Raw genomic sequence first — 13,135 nt, forward strand, 5'->3', positions numbered from 1 at the left:
GCTGCTAAGTCGCTTCAGTCGTGTTCGACTCTGTGTGACCCCATAGACGGGAGCCCACCAGGCTCCCCCGTCCCTGGGATTCTACAGGCAAGAACACTGGAGTGGGTTGCCATTTCCTTCTCCAATGCATGAAAGTGAAAAGTGAAAGTGAAGTCGCTCAGTCGTGTCCGACTCTTAGTGACCCCATGGACTACAGCCTACCAGGCTCCCCCGTCCGTGGGATTTTCCAGGCAAGAGTACTGGAGTGGGGTGCCATTGTCTTCTTCGAGCCTAATTGCTGCACTAGTCCAAATCCTTGTATGGCTTGCTCACTTTCGTATAACTGGTGTATAAAGTCAGAAAACAGGTATAATGAGTAAAATAAATAAGGATTCCTACACAGTGTTGAAATGAGCAATTCCATGGTAGAGAAGTTTAAAGAAAAACCCTGTCAGACCATAATGGGAGTAACTTACTTGGTGATAGGTAGACATCTTTCAGTCATTTGATTTATGAAATGCACTATTTTTCTATCTCGGGAAAGCACTCAGAATTGTAAAAAAATGACAGCATCCCCAGAGCTATACTGTAGCCACTGCTGCCATGCTTGATTTTCTTTTAAGCCACACATCTGCTAGGGGAAGGCACTGAGAAAGCCTGCTTTCCTCCAAGAATGGGAGGGACAGAAAGCAGCAAGGGAGAGGTGATACTTGGTAGATGTAACCACGAGTATGGCCTGGGCACCAACCATTTAGAACAAATGTTGGCTGTAAACAACTGGTATTGGCCCTAATGGTATGTACCAGATGAAATTCAGTCCTGGCAGCAGGTACTAAGCAGGGGAGGGGAATTGTGGCCAGGAGAAAAGCACAGAAAAAGACCAGTCTTGCTTATTCTTTTCCAATCTTCTCTACAGAGTGGTTCTTCTTTCTGGTTATGTTCCCATGGTCATCTAGTTTTTCAATGTGCTTTCTGCCTTGTCCTGTCTACTTCAATGGCGAGGAGATGCAAGGAGGAGGCTCCATTAAGCTCAGGCTGAAAGCCACTACTGGTCTCCATCTGCTATATCAGTCATTGTGTCCTGGCTTACACTGGAAGGCAAAGCCCTCAGGAAGAACCCCTCTTTCCCTTTATTTCCCAATCCACAGGTCACATACCTCCGGAAAAAGGATTGAATTCATCCAGTCAATCTTGGATAGCTTTTCAAACTCCTTACTCATGGCATCCAGGGAAATTTTCAGTGTGGCCTCATATTCAGCATTTCTCAGCTGGTGAAAACAGGAAAAAGAGTGAGTATCCAACGCCAATACGTCATAGACTCTTGCCCTCTCCCCAACTCCCAGTCCCTGCCTAGTGGCCATTAGACCACAGGTTGCCAACCTATATCTCCTTTGGTCCATAGGTTCACTGGAAAGTATAGTCAGCCAGCTGTTTACCTTCTCAAAAGGGAGATTCAGGAAAAAAATCAGATAGTGATGTTTTCTTTGGAGCTTGGCACACTCACAGTTTGAAAGTAGAGAGGTCCTTTGACCAGTATAAGTTAACACTGAGTTGTACCCCAACAGCTTAGGGTCCAGGATAAAGGTCCTACCCTTGATCCTCAAGTCTCTGGAGACATCTAAATGTCCTCATAATAATAGCTACCAATTTTTGAGCACATACTATATGCTAGGCACTATGCATACATGATTTCATTCCATCTTCTCAGTAGCTTGATAATACTTTATGATGTACTACTGTTTTCATTTTATAGGTAGAAAAATGAACTAAAAGTTTAGTGCTCAAGATCGCATGACTAGATAGAAACCAGATCCATTTAACTCTATAGCCTACCCTCTATACCATACTATCCCAGAAAGGGTATGTCGGGTGGCTAGATATTAGGGTTGGTGGGGGGGAGGAATCTTTATTACCCAGTTACCATAATTTAAAGGCTGCTTTGTGAAGTAAGGGGGAGGGCTACAGAGAGACAGGCTCCAAATTTCCCTTCCTGGCAAAGAGGGTCTGCCTCTCCAGGCTGTGCTTTTAGCCCCTAGCTATTCACTCTTAGTAAATAAGAAATAGTTTCAGTTGGCTTGTCTCACAGGTTCAAGAAACAAAGCTTAAGCATTCCCTAGTATCCCCCAGCACCCACAGGATGAACTCTGTATACTCCATGGAAGAGTTAAAATAGATTCTTCTAAAACCATCTCCAACTTAGAAGACCCAAGTTCCAGACCAACAACATGGGTGAGATCGTTCATATTCCATTAGTGAGCTGGGAGGACAGATGCATGCCAATATCATCAGCCCTGATGTCCTTTCCAGATCACCTAACTTGCCTTCATCTCTCCTCCCTGGCATGTGCTCTACTTTCAATTTGGTACTTATGTGGCTTCTTGCTGTGCATGAGCCAGCCTTTAGTGGAACCTTCCCAACTGTCACAAAGGAGTGGCAGGTGAATGAGCAGGGGGGTGGGGATTGGAGGTTATGACCAATCAGGATGGGATATGAGAGGGTGACCAAGTCATGCCGACAAATGATCTGCTTTTGCTTTACAACTAATGAGTTAGGACAGTACAGGGCAGCCCAGGTGCACAGGACACGTGTGTGCACTTGTGGGCTGGGGATCGGCGGTGACAGGCAGACACGCCATCACTTGGGGTAAGGGGGAGAGGGGCAGGGGCCCTTGGGGGCATACTTACAAGCAATGCTCAAAAGGGATTTGGTAGGCAAACCCACAGCCACAGAGTAAAATGAGGAGCTGGGGCCTTAGAAAATGATTCCTGATCATAATAGGAGAGGAGTAAAATGGCTTCCTAAGAACTTCCTATTTGGTACCTAGAGAATCAGGCTCTGAAAAACAGTACATGGGTGGGCCTGAATCTCGTGCTATATTCTCTTGTCCTTCTGGCTCCAAGAGAGACCTTGTCCAGGACTCTTTTCTGAGATAAATGTGCAAACTGACTCAGGGGGCTTTGTTGCTCACTTCTTGTTCCTGTTCGAACACATCACTAAGTCAGTTTGCCGAATAAGGGAAGTGGGAGTTACTGGGTGGGATTTTCTTCATCAAAAGGCTACAACCCTCTCCCGACACTGAGCTCCTTATTGTCCTCCTCCTTCAAAGGGAGAAATAACAACATTCAAATGAAATAAACCTTATGTCCATGTCACCTTCATGATATGGCCTTTCTTAGCTTCCATTTGTACCCAGGTCTCATTTGGATGTTTGTATGTGTGTGTGGGTCCTTACCAGGTCCTTTATTAAGTGTGGTATGTGCTCAGTTTGGGTTGTTGGCTGGTATAAGTCAATTTTCATGAGCCCATGAGCCTCAGGAAAGCCTGAGTGTCAATGAGAGGCCAGGCTCCCATATTTCCTGCTGCTCAAATTGGCAAGGCCATTGAGCTCTACCTATATATAGAAGGTACTTCTGGTGCTGTCTCTAAAGGCTGAAACTCTAGCCTGGGGCTCAGATGCTGGGACAGTCTGGCCTGATTGTCTTTGCCACTCTGCCACCTGTGCAGTGTGCCAATTAGATGTGCAAATGGAAGGGGGAAGTGGATGCCCTTCTTCCAAATCAACTCAGAGGCCCCTCTTCAAATAAACCTTAATTAGATGAGAAGCAAGAACAGCATCTTCCTCAGGGCCTTAGCAGTGAAACTCAAAGTGGGGTGGTCATGTACAGTTGACTCATTAGCGCACACTCACCAGGTGTGCCTATGGGCTCTGCAGTATGAGAAATAGCAACTCTTCTTGTAGCTCAAAAACTGAGCCTCAGTCCATTTTCCCTACCACTGATAAAATCTACCATCTGTCAAGCTGCTAGGCAGAGCTAGGCACTTAATAAACAGTAGTTTGTTTAATCCTCACAACAACCTGGAGAGGTAGAGATTACAATCCCTATTTTGTAGGTTGGGAAACAGAGGTGAAGTTACCTCATACAGATACTGTTATGGATTCATTTGTGTCCCCTCCAGAAAGATATCTTGAAATCCTAACTTTCAGTACCTCAACTATTGGGAAATAGGGTCACTGAAGATGTAATTACTGAGATCATTGGCCTGGTCTGGACCCTGGTGTAGGGTTGGCCCTCATCCAGTATGACTGGTATCCTTTAAGGAGATGGCCATGGGAAGACAGAAGAGAGCACCATGTGAATATGGAGGATTGGAGCAGTGCATCTGTATTACAAGCCAAGGAATGCTCCAAACACTGCCAACAAATCACCAGCAGCTAGGAAGAGGCAAGGAAGGATTTCCCTACAGGTTTCAGAGGGAACATAAGCCTGCTGACACCTTGATTTCAGGCTGCTAGCCTACAGAACAGTGAAACAATGACTTTCTGTTGTCCAAAGTCACCCAGGTTTCACTGTTTGTTACAGCATCCTTAGGAAATTAATACAGTTAGTAACTGGCAGATTTGAACTCAGAGACCGCCAATTTCCCCCACTGTTCCTTACTCTCTTCCCACATGGTGAAAGACGTATTATGGAAACTTGGGAGACATAGAGCAGCTCAAAAGAGCTCACCCTTTTCTACTGAAGCTGTATTGGGTATAATGAGAACACCCTACTTCTGTTTGGTCTCGTATGGACCTAAGTAACATTTACCAAAGAAGAGGGGGAGATTTTTCTTCAAGGATATGATAGTTCCTATGGACTCGCATAATTTATGAAGTGACATGATCGATAATAACTCTAGGTGAGGGTGATGCAGCAGGGACTGCCAGATAAAACCTGGGCAAAATGCTCCTACATGTTTTCCAATGCCTTAGAACCAAGTGCAGACTGTGAGCAACTTCAGATGGGATACATTGCCCTCCCTTGTTCCAAACCCATCCACTCACCAAGTTTTCATCCAGGAAAGCTTTGGTGTCATCGTAGAGCCCTTTAAGACTAAATGTAACATCTACTGCATCATTTCTGGTTAAAGTCTGAGAGGAGAAGAAAAGAAAGGAAGGGAAAGGACAAAGAGAGAGAAGTTGTTGGTTAGTAAGCATGCAACTGGCTTTTCTGCGGGAAGGTAGGGGCAGGCTAGTAGGATGTGGCTGTAAGTGAAAAAGTAATATTCACAATATAGCACAACTAATAGTTCAGCATGGGCACCAACCAGTCAAAACTGATGCCAGCTATCAACTATAAGTGCAGCTGTACTGGTGTGTCCTATGTAGCGACAAAGGGCAACTTTGCATTTATCATCACTGATTGAGTACTCTGGGTATAGGGAAACACAAAATATGCAAACCGGACATAAATTTAAGGCCACTTCTTGCCACTAGCTGCTGCTGCTGCTGCTGCTAAGTCACTTCAGTCGTGTCTGACTCTGTGCGACCCCATAGACGGCAGCCCACCAGGCTCCCCCATCCCTGGGATTCTCCAGGCAAGAACACTGGAGTGGGTTGCCATTTCCTTCTCCAATGTATGAAAGTGAAAAGTGAAAGTGAAGTCGCTCAGTTGTGTCCGACTCTTAGCGACCCCATGGACTGCAGCCAACTAGGGTCCTCCATCTATGGGATTTTCCAGGCAAGAGTACTGGAGTGGGGTGCCATTGCCCTCTCCATGCCACTAGCTAAAGCCGCCTTTTCCAAGGAATGTGGAATTAGGCCTAACCATCTCTCTTCTTGAAACTCCAGGCCCCTTCCAACGAAGATCTGGCCCCCCCATAAATAGGTAGCCTATATTTTAGGAGATCCTGATCCTGTATGTGGCCCTTTTGTATGGTTTTTCTTAGCATAAAGTTACTTTTAAAAAACATCACTTAAAAATCTTCTGCCAGTGGGTCAAGTCACGAGATGGCACATTTAACATCAAGCATCCTAATCTGGACCTTTCCCTCAAGAGGAAAACCAAGGCAGCCTGGAGTTCAGGTTTCAATGACAAGTATCGCCTTAACAGGTTATACAGGGATCCACCTAGGATGAGGAAGGGCCAAAGCCAAGTTCCTCTCCATTCACAGGCTATTTCTCCTTGAGACCAGTGTGGTAGATAGCTCTCAGGCTGATGAAGTCTGCTATGGGATTCTCCCAGTAGCCACTCTGAACCTGTAACAAGTCAAGGAATATCTGCCTCTCTTTCTATTCCATCCATCAGTTTCCTGCCATGTCATTTGCTCGGGCTTTCTAGCCAGCCTCTGGTTCCTCTTCCTTCCCTTCTATTCCCTTTCCTATTTGGTTTACTCCTTTCCTTCATCTGCCCCTTCGTCCCTTACCTCAATGGGAGTGCAGGAAGCTGCAGCTGTCTCATTGCCACTCTCTTGTTTGTAAAATACATCGTTTAGGGTGTTAGCACTGGCATTCACAGAATCCATGAGGACAGACACATGCTGGTGGACCTTGCTCAGGTCAGTAAGTCTGTAATAAAGCAAGGACAAATAAATGAGTCTAGAGTTCTGAAGGACTTCTGGTCTGAGGTACTTGTGAGGGTTAGGATTAAAAGTAAAAATGAAAGCTCTGAGTACCTGAATTGTATTCTTTACTCCCTCCTATTATTTCTACTCGTTTCTAGGTAGCCACTTATGCCAGAAAATGTTTCTACTCTTCTATAGGTATTCACTTTTGTCCATTCTTTTTTGGGGGATCTTAGTTCCCCAACCAGGGGTGGAACCCCGGGTCCTGGCAGTGAAAGCACCAAGTCCTAACCACTGGACTGCCAGGGAATTCCCACTTTGTCCATCCTTATCTCACCTGAATTAGATACTAGGTACTTTGGAAGAGTGGGAGGCTAGAATAGAGGAAGGAGCTGATTCCAGAAGCTCTAAGGCCTTCCTGATATTTAAGGCCAAGGATAAACATTTTAAATCCTGTTGGGTCTGGGGCAGCAGGAAGAGATCAAAATTCATCTTTGGACTTAATGGGAGAAGTCCAAGCTGACCACAAAGACTACTTCCTGTCTGGATTGTTAGAGTCCCTTTCAGTCCTCAGAGCTCTGGGAAAGACTCCTTTCTGAGGTCAGGCTCTGCAGTAGCCTATAGACACAAGTTGGCTTCTTGTCCCCATCCCTTCTTGGGATTTCCAGGCCTGTATCTGGGCCAGACCACTTACCTGCTGATGAGGTTTTCTGCAAGCCGAGTTAAGTGCTGTATCTGGGCATACTCCTCATCAGAGAGGCTATCTTGAAATTCCTGGGAATCCAGCTGGGGTTGAGAGGCAGCTTGGATTTCAGCATGCTTGCACTCCCACATTTTCATTGAGTTCTCAAAGTCCTGGAAATGAAGACAGTGGCAGATCCTAATGACTGCTGTTAGCTAAGAGGGCACATGACAGGTCTGTATGTGAGTCTGATATGTGTGGGTCAAGGGGAATGAGGGCCCCACATATTCCCCCATACACCCATCTCCACACTTTATACATCTGTCCAACATTTTATTCAATGTCTTTAATACTAAGCACTTATAGTTTTGTTGTTGTTTTTACTGTTACAATGCCAAGTCTTGGGACAAGACGCTTGAATCAGACAGATGTCTGCCTTCCAGAAGCTTCTATAGGAAGGCATCACGATCAGTAAGACAGTAGAGCCCATTTCATGCTCCCTTCTTTGCCGAATCTAGGCAATATATGCTGATGGATTTTAGAGCCAGATGTATCTAATTTAACTTTGAATTGTGCTTCTGTCATTCACTAGTCATGTGACTTTTAGAAAAGTATTTAACCTCTCTGGTCCTTATTTTCCTCACCTGTAAAATGGGAATAAGTGTATGTACCTCATAGAAAGAGGAGAGTAAAAAAGTTGGCTTAAACCTCAACATTCAGAAAACTAAGATCATGGCATCTGGTCCCATCACTTAATGGCAAATAGATGGGGAAACAGTGGAAAGAGTGTCAGACTTTATTTTTTGGGGCTACAAAATCACTACAGATGGTGATTGCAGTCATGAAATTAAAAGACACTTACTCCTTGGAAGGAAAGTTATGATCAACCTAGACAGCATATTAAAAATCAGAGACATTACTTTGTCAACAAAGGTACATCTAGTCAAGGCTATGGTTTTTCCAGTAGTCATGTATGGATGTGAGAGTTGGACCATAAAGAAAGCTGAGTACTGAAGAATTGATGCTTTTGTACTGTGGTGTTGGAGAAGACTCTTGAGAGTCCCTTGGACTGCAAGGAGATCCAACCAGTCCATCATACAGGAGATCAGTCCTGGGTTTTTATTGGAAAGACTGATGTTGAAACTCCAGTGCTTTGGCCACCTGATGCGAAGAGCTGACTCATTTGAAAAGACCCTGATGCTGGGAAACATTGAGGGCAGGAGGTCAAGGGGACGATAGAGGATGAGATGGTTGGATGGCATCACCGACTCAATGGACATGAGTTTGGGTAAACTCCGGGAGTTGGTGATGGACAGGGAGGCCTGGCATGCTGCGGTTCATGGGGTTGCAAAGAGTCGGACATGACTGAGTGACTGAACTGAACCTCATAGATTGTTGACAGGATCTATTTGAGAGAATATATGTAAAGTGCCCAACACAAAGCAGGTAGTTTATAAACTAGACATCCCATCCCTTCACTAGTGCTGTGTCTATGGACTGTGCATAGGCCACAGTGTAAGAAAGCCTGTAATCACTGAACACTGATCAACAATGGCTCCTTTTTAGCTTTAGATGGTTTAGCTGAGGTGGGTGATATTTGTGAATGCAGTATTTTAAGATGCCGTGAAAGTGAAAGTCACTCTGTTGTGTCCAAATCTTTGCAACCCCATGGACTATACAGTCCATGGAATTCTCCAGGCCAGAATACTGGAGTGGGTAGCCGTTTCCTTCTTCAGGGGATCTTCCCAACCCAGGGATTGAACTCAGGTCTCCCTCATTGCAGGCGGATTCTTTACCAACTGAGCTATCAGGGAAGCCCTTTAAGATGCCTTATCAGTTCAGTTCAGTCGCTCAGTCGTGTCCGACTCTTTGCGACCCCATGAATGCAGCATGCCAGGGCTCCCTGTCCATTACCAACTCCCGGATTTCACTCAAACTCACGTCCATCAAGTCAGTGATGCCATCCAGCCATCTCATCCTCTGTTGTCCCCTTCTCCTCCTGCCCCCAATCCCTCCCAGCATCAGAGTCTTTTCCAATGAGTCAACTCTTCGCATGAGGTGGCCAAAGTACTGGAGTTTCAGCTTTAGCGTCATTCCTTCCAAAGAACACCCAGGACTGATCTCCTTTAGAATGGACTGGTTGGATCTCCTTGCAGTCCAAGGGACTCTCAAGAGTCTTCTCCAACACCATAATTGAAAACCATCAATTCTTGGGCACTCAGCTTTCTTCACAGTCCAACTCTCACATCCATACATGACTACTGGAAAAACCATAACCTTGACTAGACAGACCTTTGGTGGCAAAGTAATGTCTCTCCTTTTTAATATGCTATCTAGGTTGGTCATAACTTTCCTTCCAAGGAGTAAGTGTCTTTTAATTTCACGGCTGCAGTCACCATCTGCAGTCATTTTGGAGCCTAAAAAATAAAGTCTGACACTGTTTCCACTGTTTCCCCATCTATTTCCCATGAAGATCATGGGATGCCATGATCTTCGTTTTCTGAATGTTGAGCTTTAAGCCAACTTTTTCACTCTCCTCTTTCACTTTCATCAAGAGGCTTTTTAGTTCCTTTTCATTTTCTGCCATAAGAATGGTGTCATCTGCATATCTGAGGTTATTGATCTTTCTCCCAGCAATTTTGATTCTAGCTTGTGCTTCTTCCAGTCCAGCGTTTTTTCATGATGTACTCTGCATATAAGTTAAATAAGCAGGGTGACAGTATACAGCCTGATGTACTCCTTTTCCTATTTGGAACCAGTCTGTTGTTCCATGTCCAGTCCTAACTGTTGCTTCCTGACCTGCATATAGGTTTCTCAAGAGGCAGGTCAGGTAGTTTGGTATTCCCATCTCTTTCAGAATTTTCCACATTTTATTGTGATCCACACAGTCAAAGGCTTTGGCATAGTCAATAAAGCACAAATAGATGTTTTTCTGGAACTCTCTTGCTTTTTTGATGATCCATTGGATGTTGTCAATTTGATCTCTGGTTCCTCTGCCTTTGCTAAAACCAGCTTGAACATCTGGAAGTTCACGGTTCACATACTGCTGAAGCCTGGCTTGGAGAATTTTGAGCATTACTTTACTAGCGTGTGGGCTTCCCTGGTGGCTCAGACGGTAAAGCGTCTGCCTACAATGCAGGAGACCCGGGTTCAATCCCTGGGTTGGGAAGATCTCTTGGAGAAGGAAATGGCAACCCACTCCAGTATTCTTGCCTGGAAAACCCCATGGATGGAGGAGCCTGGTGGGCTACAAGTCCAAGGGGTCGCAAAGAGTTGGACACAACTGAGCGACTTCACTTTCACTTACTAGCGTGTGAGATGAGTGCAACTGTGCGGCAGTTTGAGCATTCTTTGGCATTGCCTTTCTTTGGGATTGGAATGAAAACTGACCTTTTCCAGTCCTGTGGCCACTGCTGAGTTTTCCAAATGTGCTAGCATATTGAGTGCAGCACTTTCATAGCATCATCTTTCAAGATTTGAAATAGCTCAACTAGAATTCCATCACCTCCACTAGCTTTGTTCGTAGTGATGCTTTCTGAGGCCCACTTGACTTCACATTCCAGGATGTCTGGCTCTAGGTGAGTGATCACACCATCATGATTATCTTCGTCATGAAGATGTTTTTTTGTACAGTTATGTGTATTCTTGCCACCTCTTCTTAATATCTTCTGCTTCTGTTAGGTCCATACCATTTGGAACCTAAAGATCCTATTCAATGAAGAATCTCTTGTTGAGGGAGCAGATTTCTCCATAACCACTGAGGTCTTTAGCTCTCTGTGCATTGTAAGAATGAGGACAACTTTGTTGAAAACCACAGGAGGCAGCTCCTTGTCTCACTCTCTTGGACAGTGCTTTGCAAGTGTCTCTACGTACGAGAGTATCTCAGAGAGCTTGTCTGCAAATGCAAGTTCCCAGGAAATACCCTTCCCCATTCTGATGCAGTGGGACCTTGTGGGGCCTAGGAATGAGCATCTCTAACAGGCACCCAAGGTGATTCTGAGATGTCATGCAGACCTCCCTTTGAGAAATTCTGCCTGACTGGAAGCATTCAGTACTCAAGTGATAGCTGTAGATGAGACAATGGAGGAGCCCAAGACGAGCCTTCCTTTCTTACCCGATCTCTGGTCAACATCTGAGCGGTGTTCTTGTATCTAATCTTGATAAGGCCTGGCCTCTGAACCCAGGCCTCTCCATCCACCTGTACTGGGACACCTTCTTCACCATTGATAGTTATCATCACCTCACGGCACTGCCAGAGAAGAGAAGGAGGGAGAATGGGGAAGAAAAATCAGGCAATGACTATAGACTAATCTGATAATCTCACAGTCACAGCCTAAATGTGTATCTGAACAGGATCAGCAAAATTGTGAATCAGACTATCCCAGGGAGGAAACATATGTTTGCTATAGACTTTTTGCTCCTTTGGTTCCTACCACCTCTATTTCTAACCTCAGCCAGCACCTTGCTGCCTACCAGATACCCTACTCCCTCCACCCTGCCATTCTTATACCTGGTTAATTCCTGGGAGCACCCCACATCCTATGTTGTAGCCACAGAGCTCAGACCCTTTCTGGTGCCCACCCAGCGTGTGCCTACCTGGGCGATGCGATGATGATACAGGTTGATGATACGAGACATTGCCATCTGTACAGAACCAAAGATTGCCACTACCTCTAGCTTCCCGTCATCTATCGCAGGAGCCTCATATTCCTGAAGAAAAAGAACTGTGTCACATATCTCACTCTTGAAGAACCATACTTTGTCACAAGCAGGTATGCTTTGAAAGCTCATAGTAAAATAATTTTTTCTAGCTCATGAAGAGTGGAGAAACTACTACATTATGAAAAGGGGAAGGATGAGGTCAGGAAGCCAACTTGGGAGAAAGGCACTGAGACCTAAACTCAGCTCCTTTTGAGATCACAACTCTTAGCTGGTTCCCTCCCTGTCCAATATAGCATCATAAATCCCCAAAGCCACTGGTCTCATGGCCTTCTTGGGTGAGCTCAGAGGAAAGGATTCATGACCAATTTCTCAGGAGATTTTATTGACAGACCTCCGTAGAGAAAAGATCATAATGTAGTCAACCTTTCAAGGATCTGTCAGGCTTGAGAAATGGAAAATTCAAAGTCCATGCAACACGGAAGAATTGATCTGATCCTCAGGTTTTTGGTTGATTCTTGTGCTATGGGGTGGTAATTGCCTTAAAAATACTCATCATACAGCTGCTAATAATGGTCCCCAGCCTGCCTCCTTTTCCCCCACACTCCAGTCAGTTCAGCTCTCCTTTCTGATAGACTTTAGAGGGGTCAAGATTTTTCTCCCTCCCCATTCCCTGTTCCATACTCACTGTGGTTGCCGTGCTGCTTCCCCAAAAGTTGACGCCTCCGGCATAGCTGGTAATGTTGAGCACTACAATGCCTTGCAGATTTGGCAAGGAGATGGCCTCTCCATCACACTGAAAGAAAAGAGTAGCCCTTATTGGCTGGCTCTTCAGATACCAGTGTGAAGGCATATTTACAGACATGGGGGAAGGGCTCTGTCTTCTTGTCATGCTATCATTTTCTTATCCATAAAATGGAAACCTATCTTCATGCTTTACTCCCATGAGTGAGGATTAGAGTTAAAGCTTGAGAAGAACTAAGGATATAGAGGGAAGTTGATTCCCAAGGTCATGATATTTCCTTTCTTGATGCCCAGGAAGGATCATCCTCTTTTTCTACTGACCTCCAGGTGCACTCGTTCTTCCAGTTTCCTGTAAGAGCGCTGAAAGAGTTCCTTGCTTCCCAGAAGGCCATACCACATCTTGTTCTTAAAGCGGCTACTACAGGGAGATAAAGGTAGAGAAAGATAGTCAGAGGGTGAATAAAGGTAAACGGATGAAGAAAAGTAAGACGAGATACCATCTTATTCCTCAAGTGCCTTGTTATAGGGAGGAGTCATGGTAACGTGACACAAGAGGGAATGCTAGGATAGTGTAACTGGAATCCTTATTCATACACCAGCTGTAATGGGTTCCTGGGTGTCCTTGAGACTTCAGCGTCCCATTGATTTGTCACTTGCTGTTGATATTGGTTCAGTTTTGCAAGAGATAGGCTATATTTTAAAATAAAGCTCATAAAAAGCTGTGAGCATAACTGGCTTGTACGTGTT

At 45.0% G+C, this 13,135-nt stretch overlaps 1 protein-coding gene and 1 non-coding gene across 2 annotated transcripts in view; one reads left to right on the forward strand and one right to left on the reverse strand.

The window, feature by feature from the left end:
* The window catches only part of DGKK (diacylglycerol kinase kappa), a 174,651-nt gene that overhangs the window by 6,236 nt on the left and 155,280 nt on the right, over positions 1-13,135 (reverse strand). The window contains exons 19-26 of the mRNA XM_070785407.1: positions 12,710-12,806; positions 12,333-12,440; positions 11,582-11,695; positions 11,100-11,234; positions 6,998-7,158; positions 6,166-6,307; positions 4,805-4,891; positions 1,137-1,247 (exon numbers count right to left, since the gene is read on the reverse strand). Coding sequence (XP_070641508.1) covers positions 1,137-1,247; positions 4,805-4,891; positions 6,166-6,307; positions 6,998-7,158; positions 11,100-11,234; positions 11,582-11,695; positions 12,333-12,440; positions 12,710-12,806 — 955 coding nt within the window. The remainder of the gene's footprint in view (positions 1-1,136; positions 1,248-4,804; positions 4,892-6,165; positions 6,308-6,997; positions 7,159-11,099; positions 11,235-11,581; positions 11,696-12,332; positions 12,441-12,709; positions 12,807-13,135) is intronic.
* TRNAC-ACA (transfer RNA cysteine (anticodon ACA)) lies at positions 10,083-10,154 on the forward strand. The gene has a single exon. It is a non-coding gene; the product is annotated as a tRNA-Cys (tRNA).

The sequence above is a fragment of the Bos indicus genome, chromosome X (assembly GCF_029378745.1).
Source record: "Bos indicus isolate NIAB-ARS_2022 breed Sahiwal x Tharparkar chromosome X, NIAB-ARS_B.indTharparkar_mat_pri_1.0, whole genome shotgun sequence".
NCBI classification, from domain to species: domain Eukaryota; kingdom Metazoa; phylum Chordata; class Mammalia; order Artiodactyla; family Bovidae; genus Bos; species Bos indicus.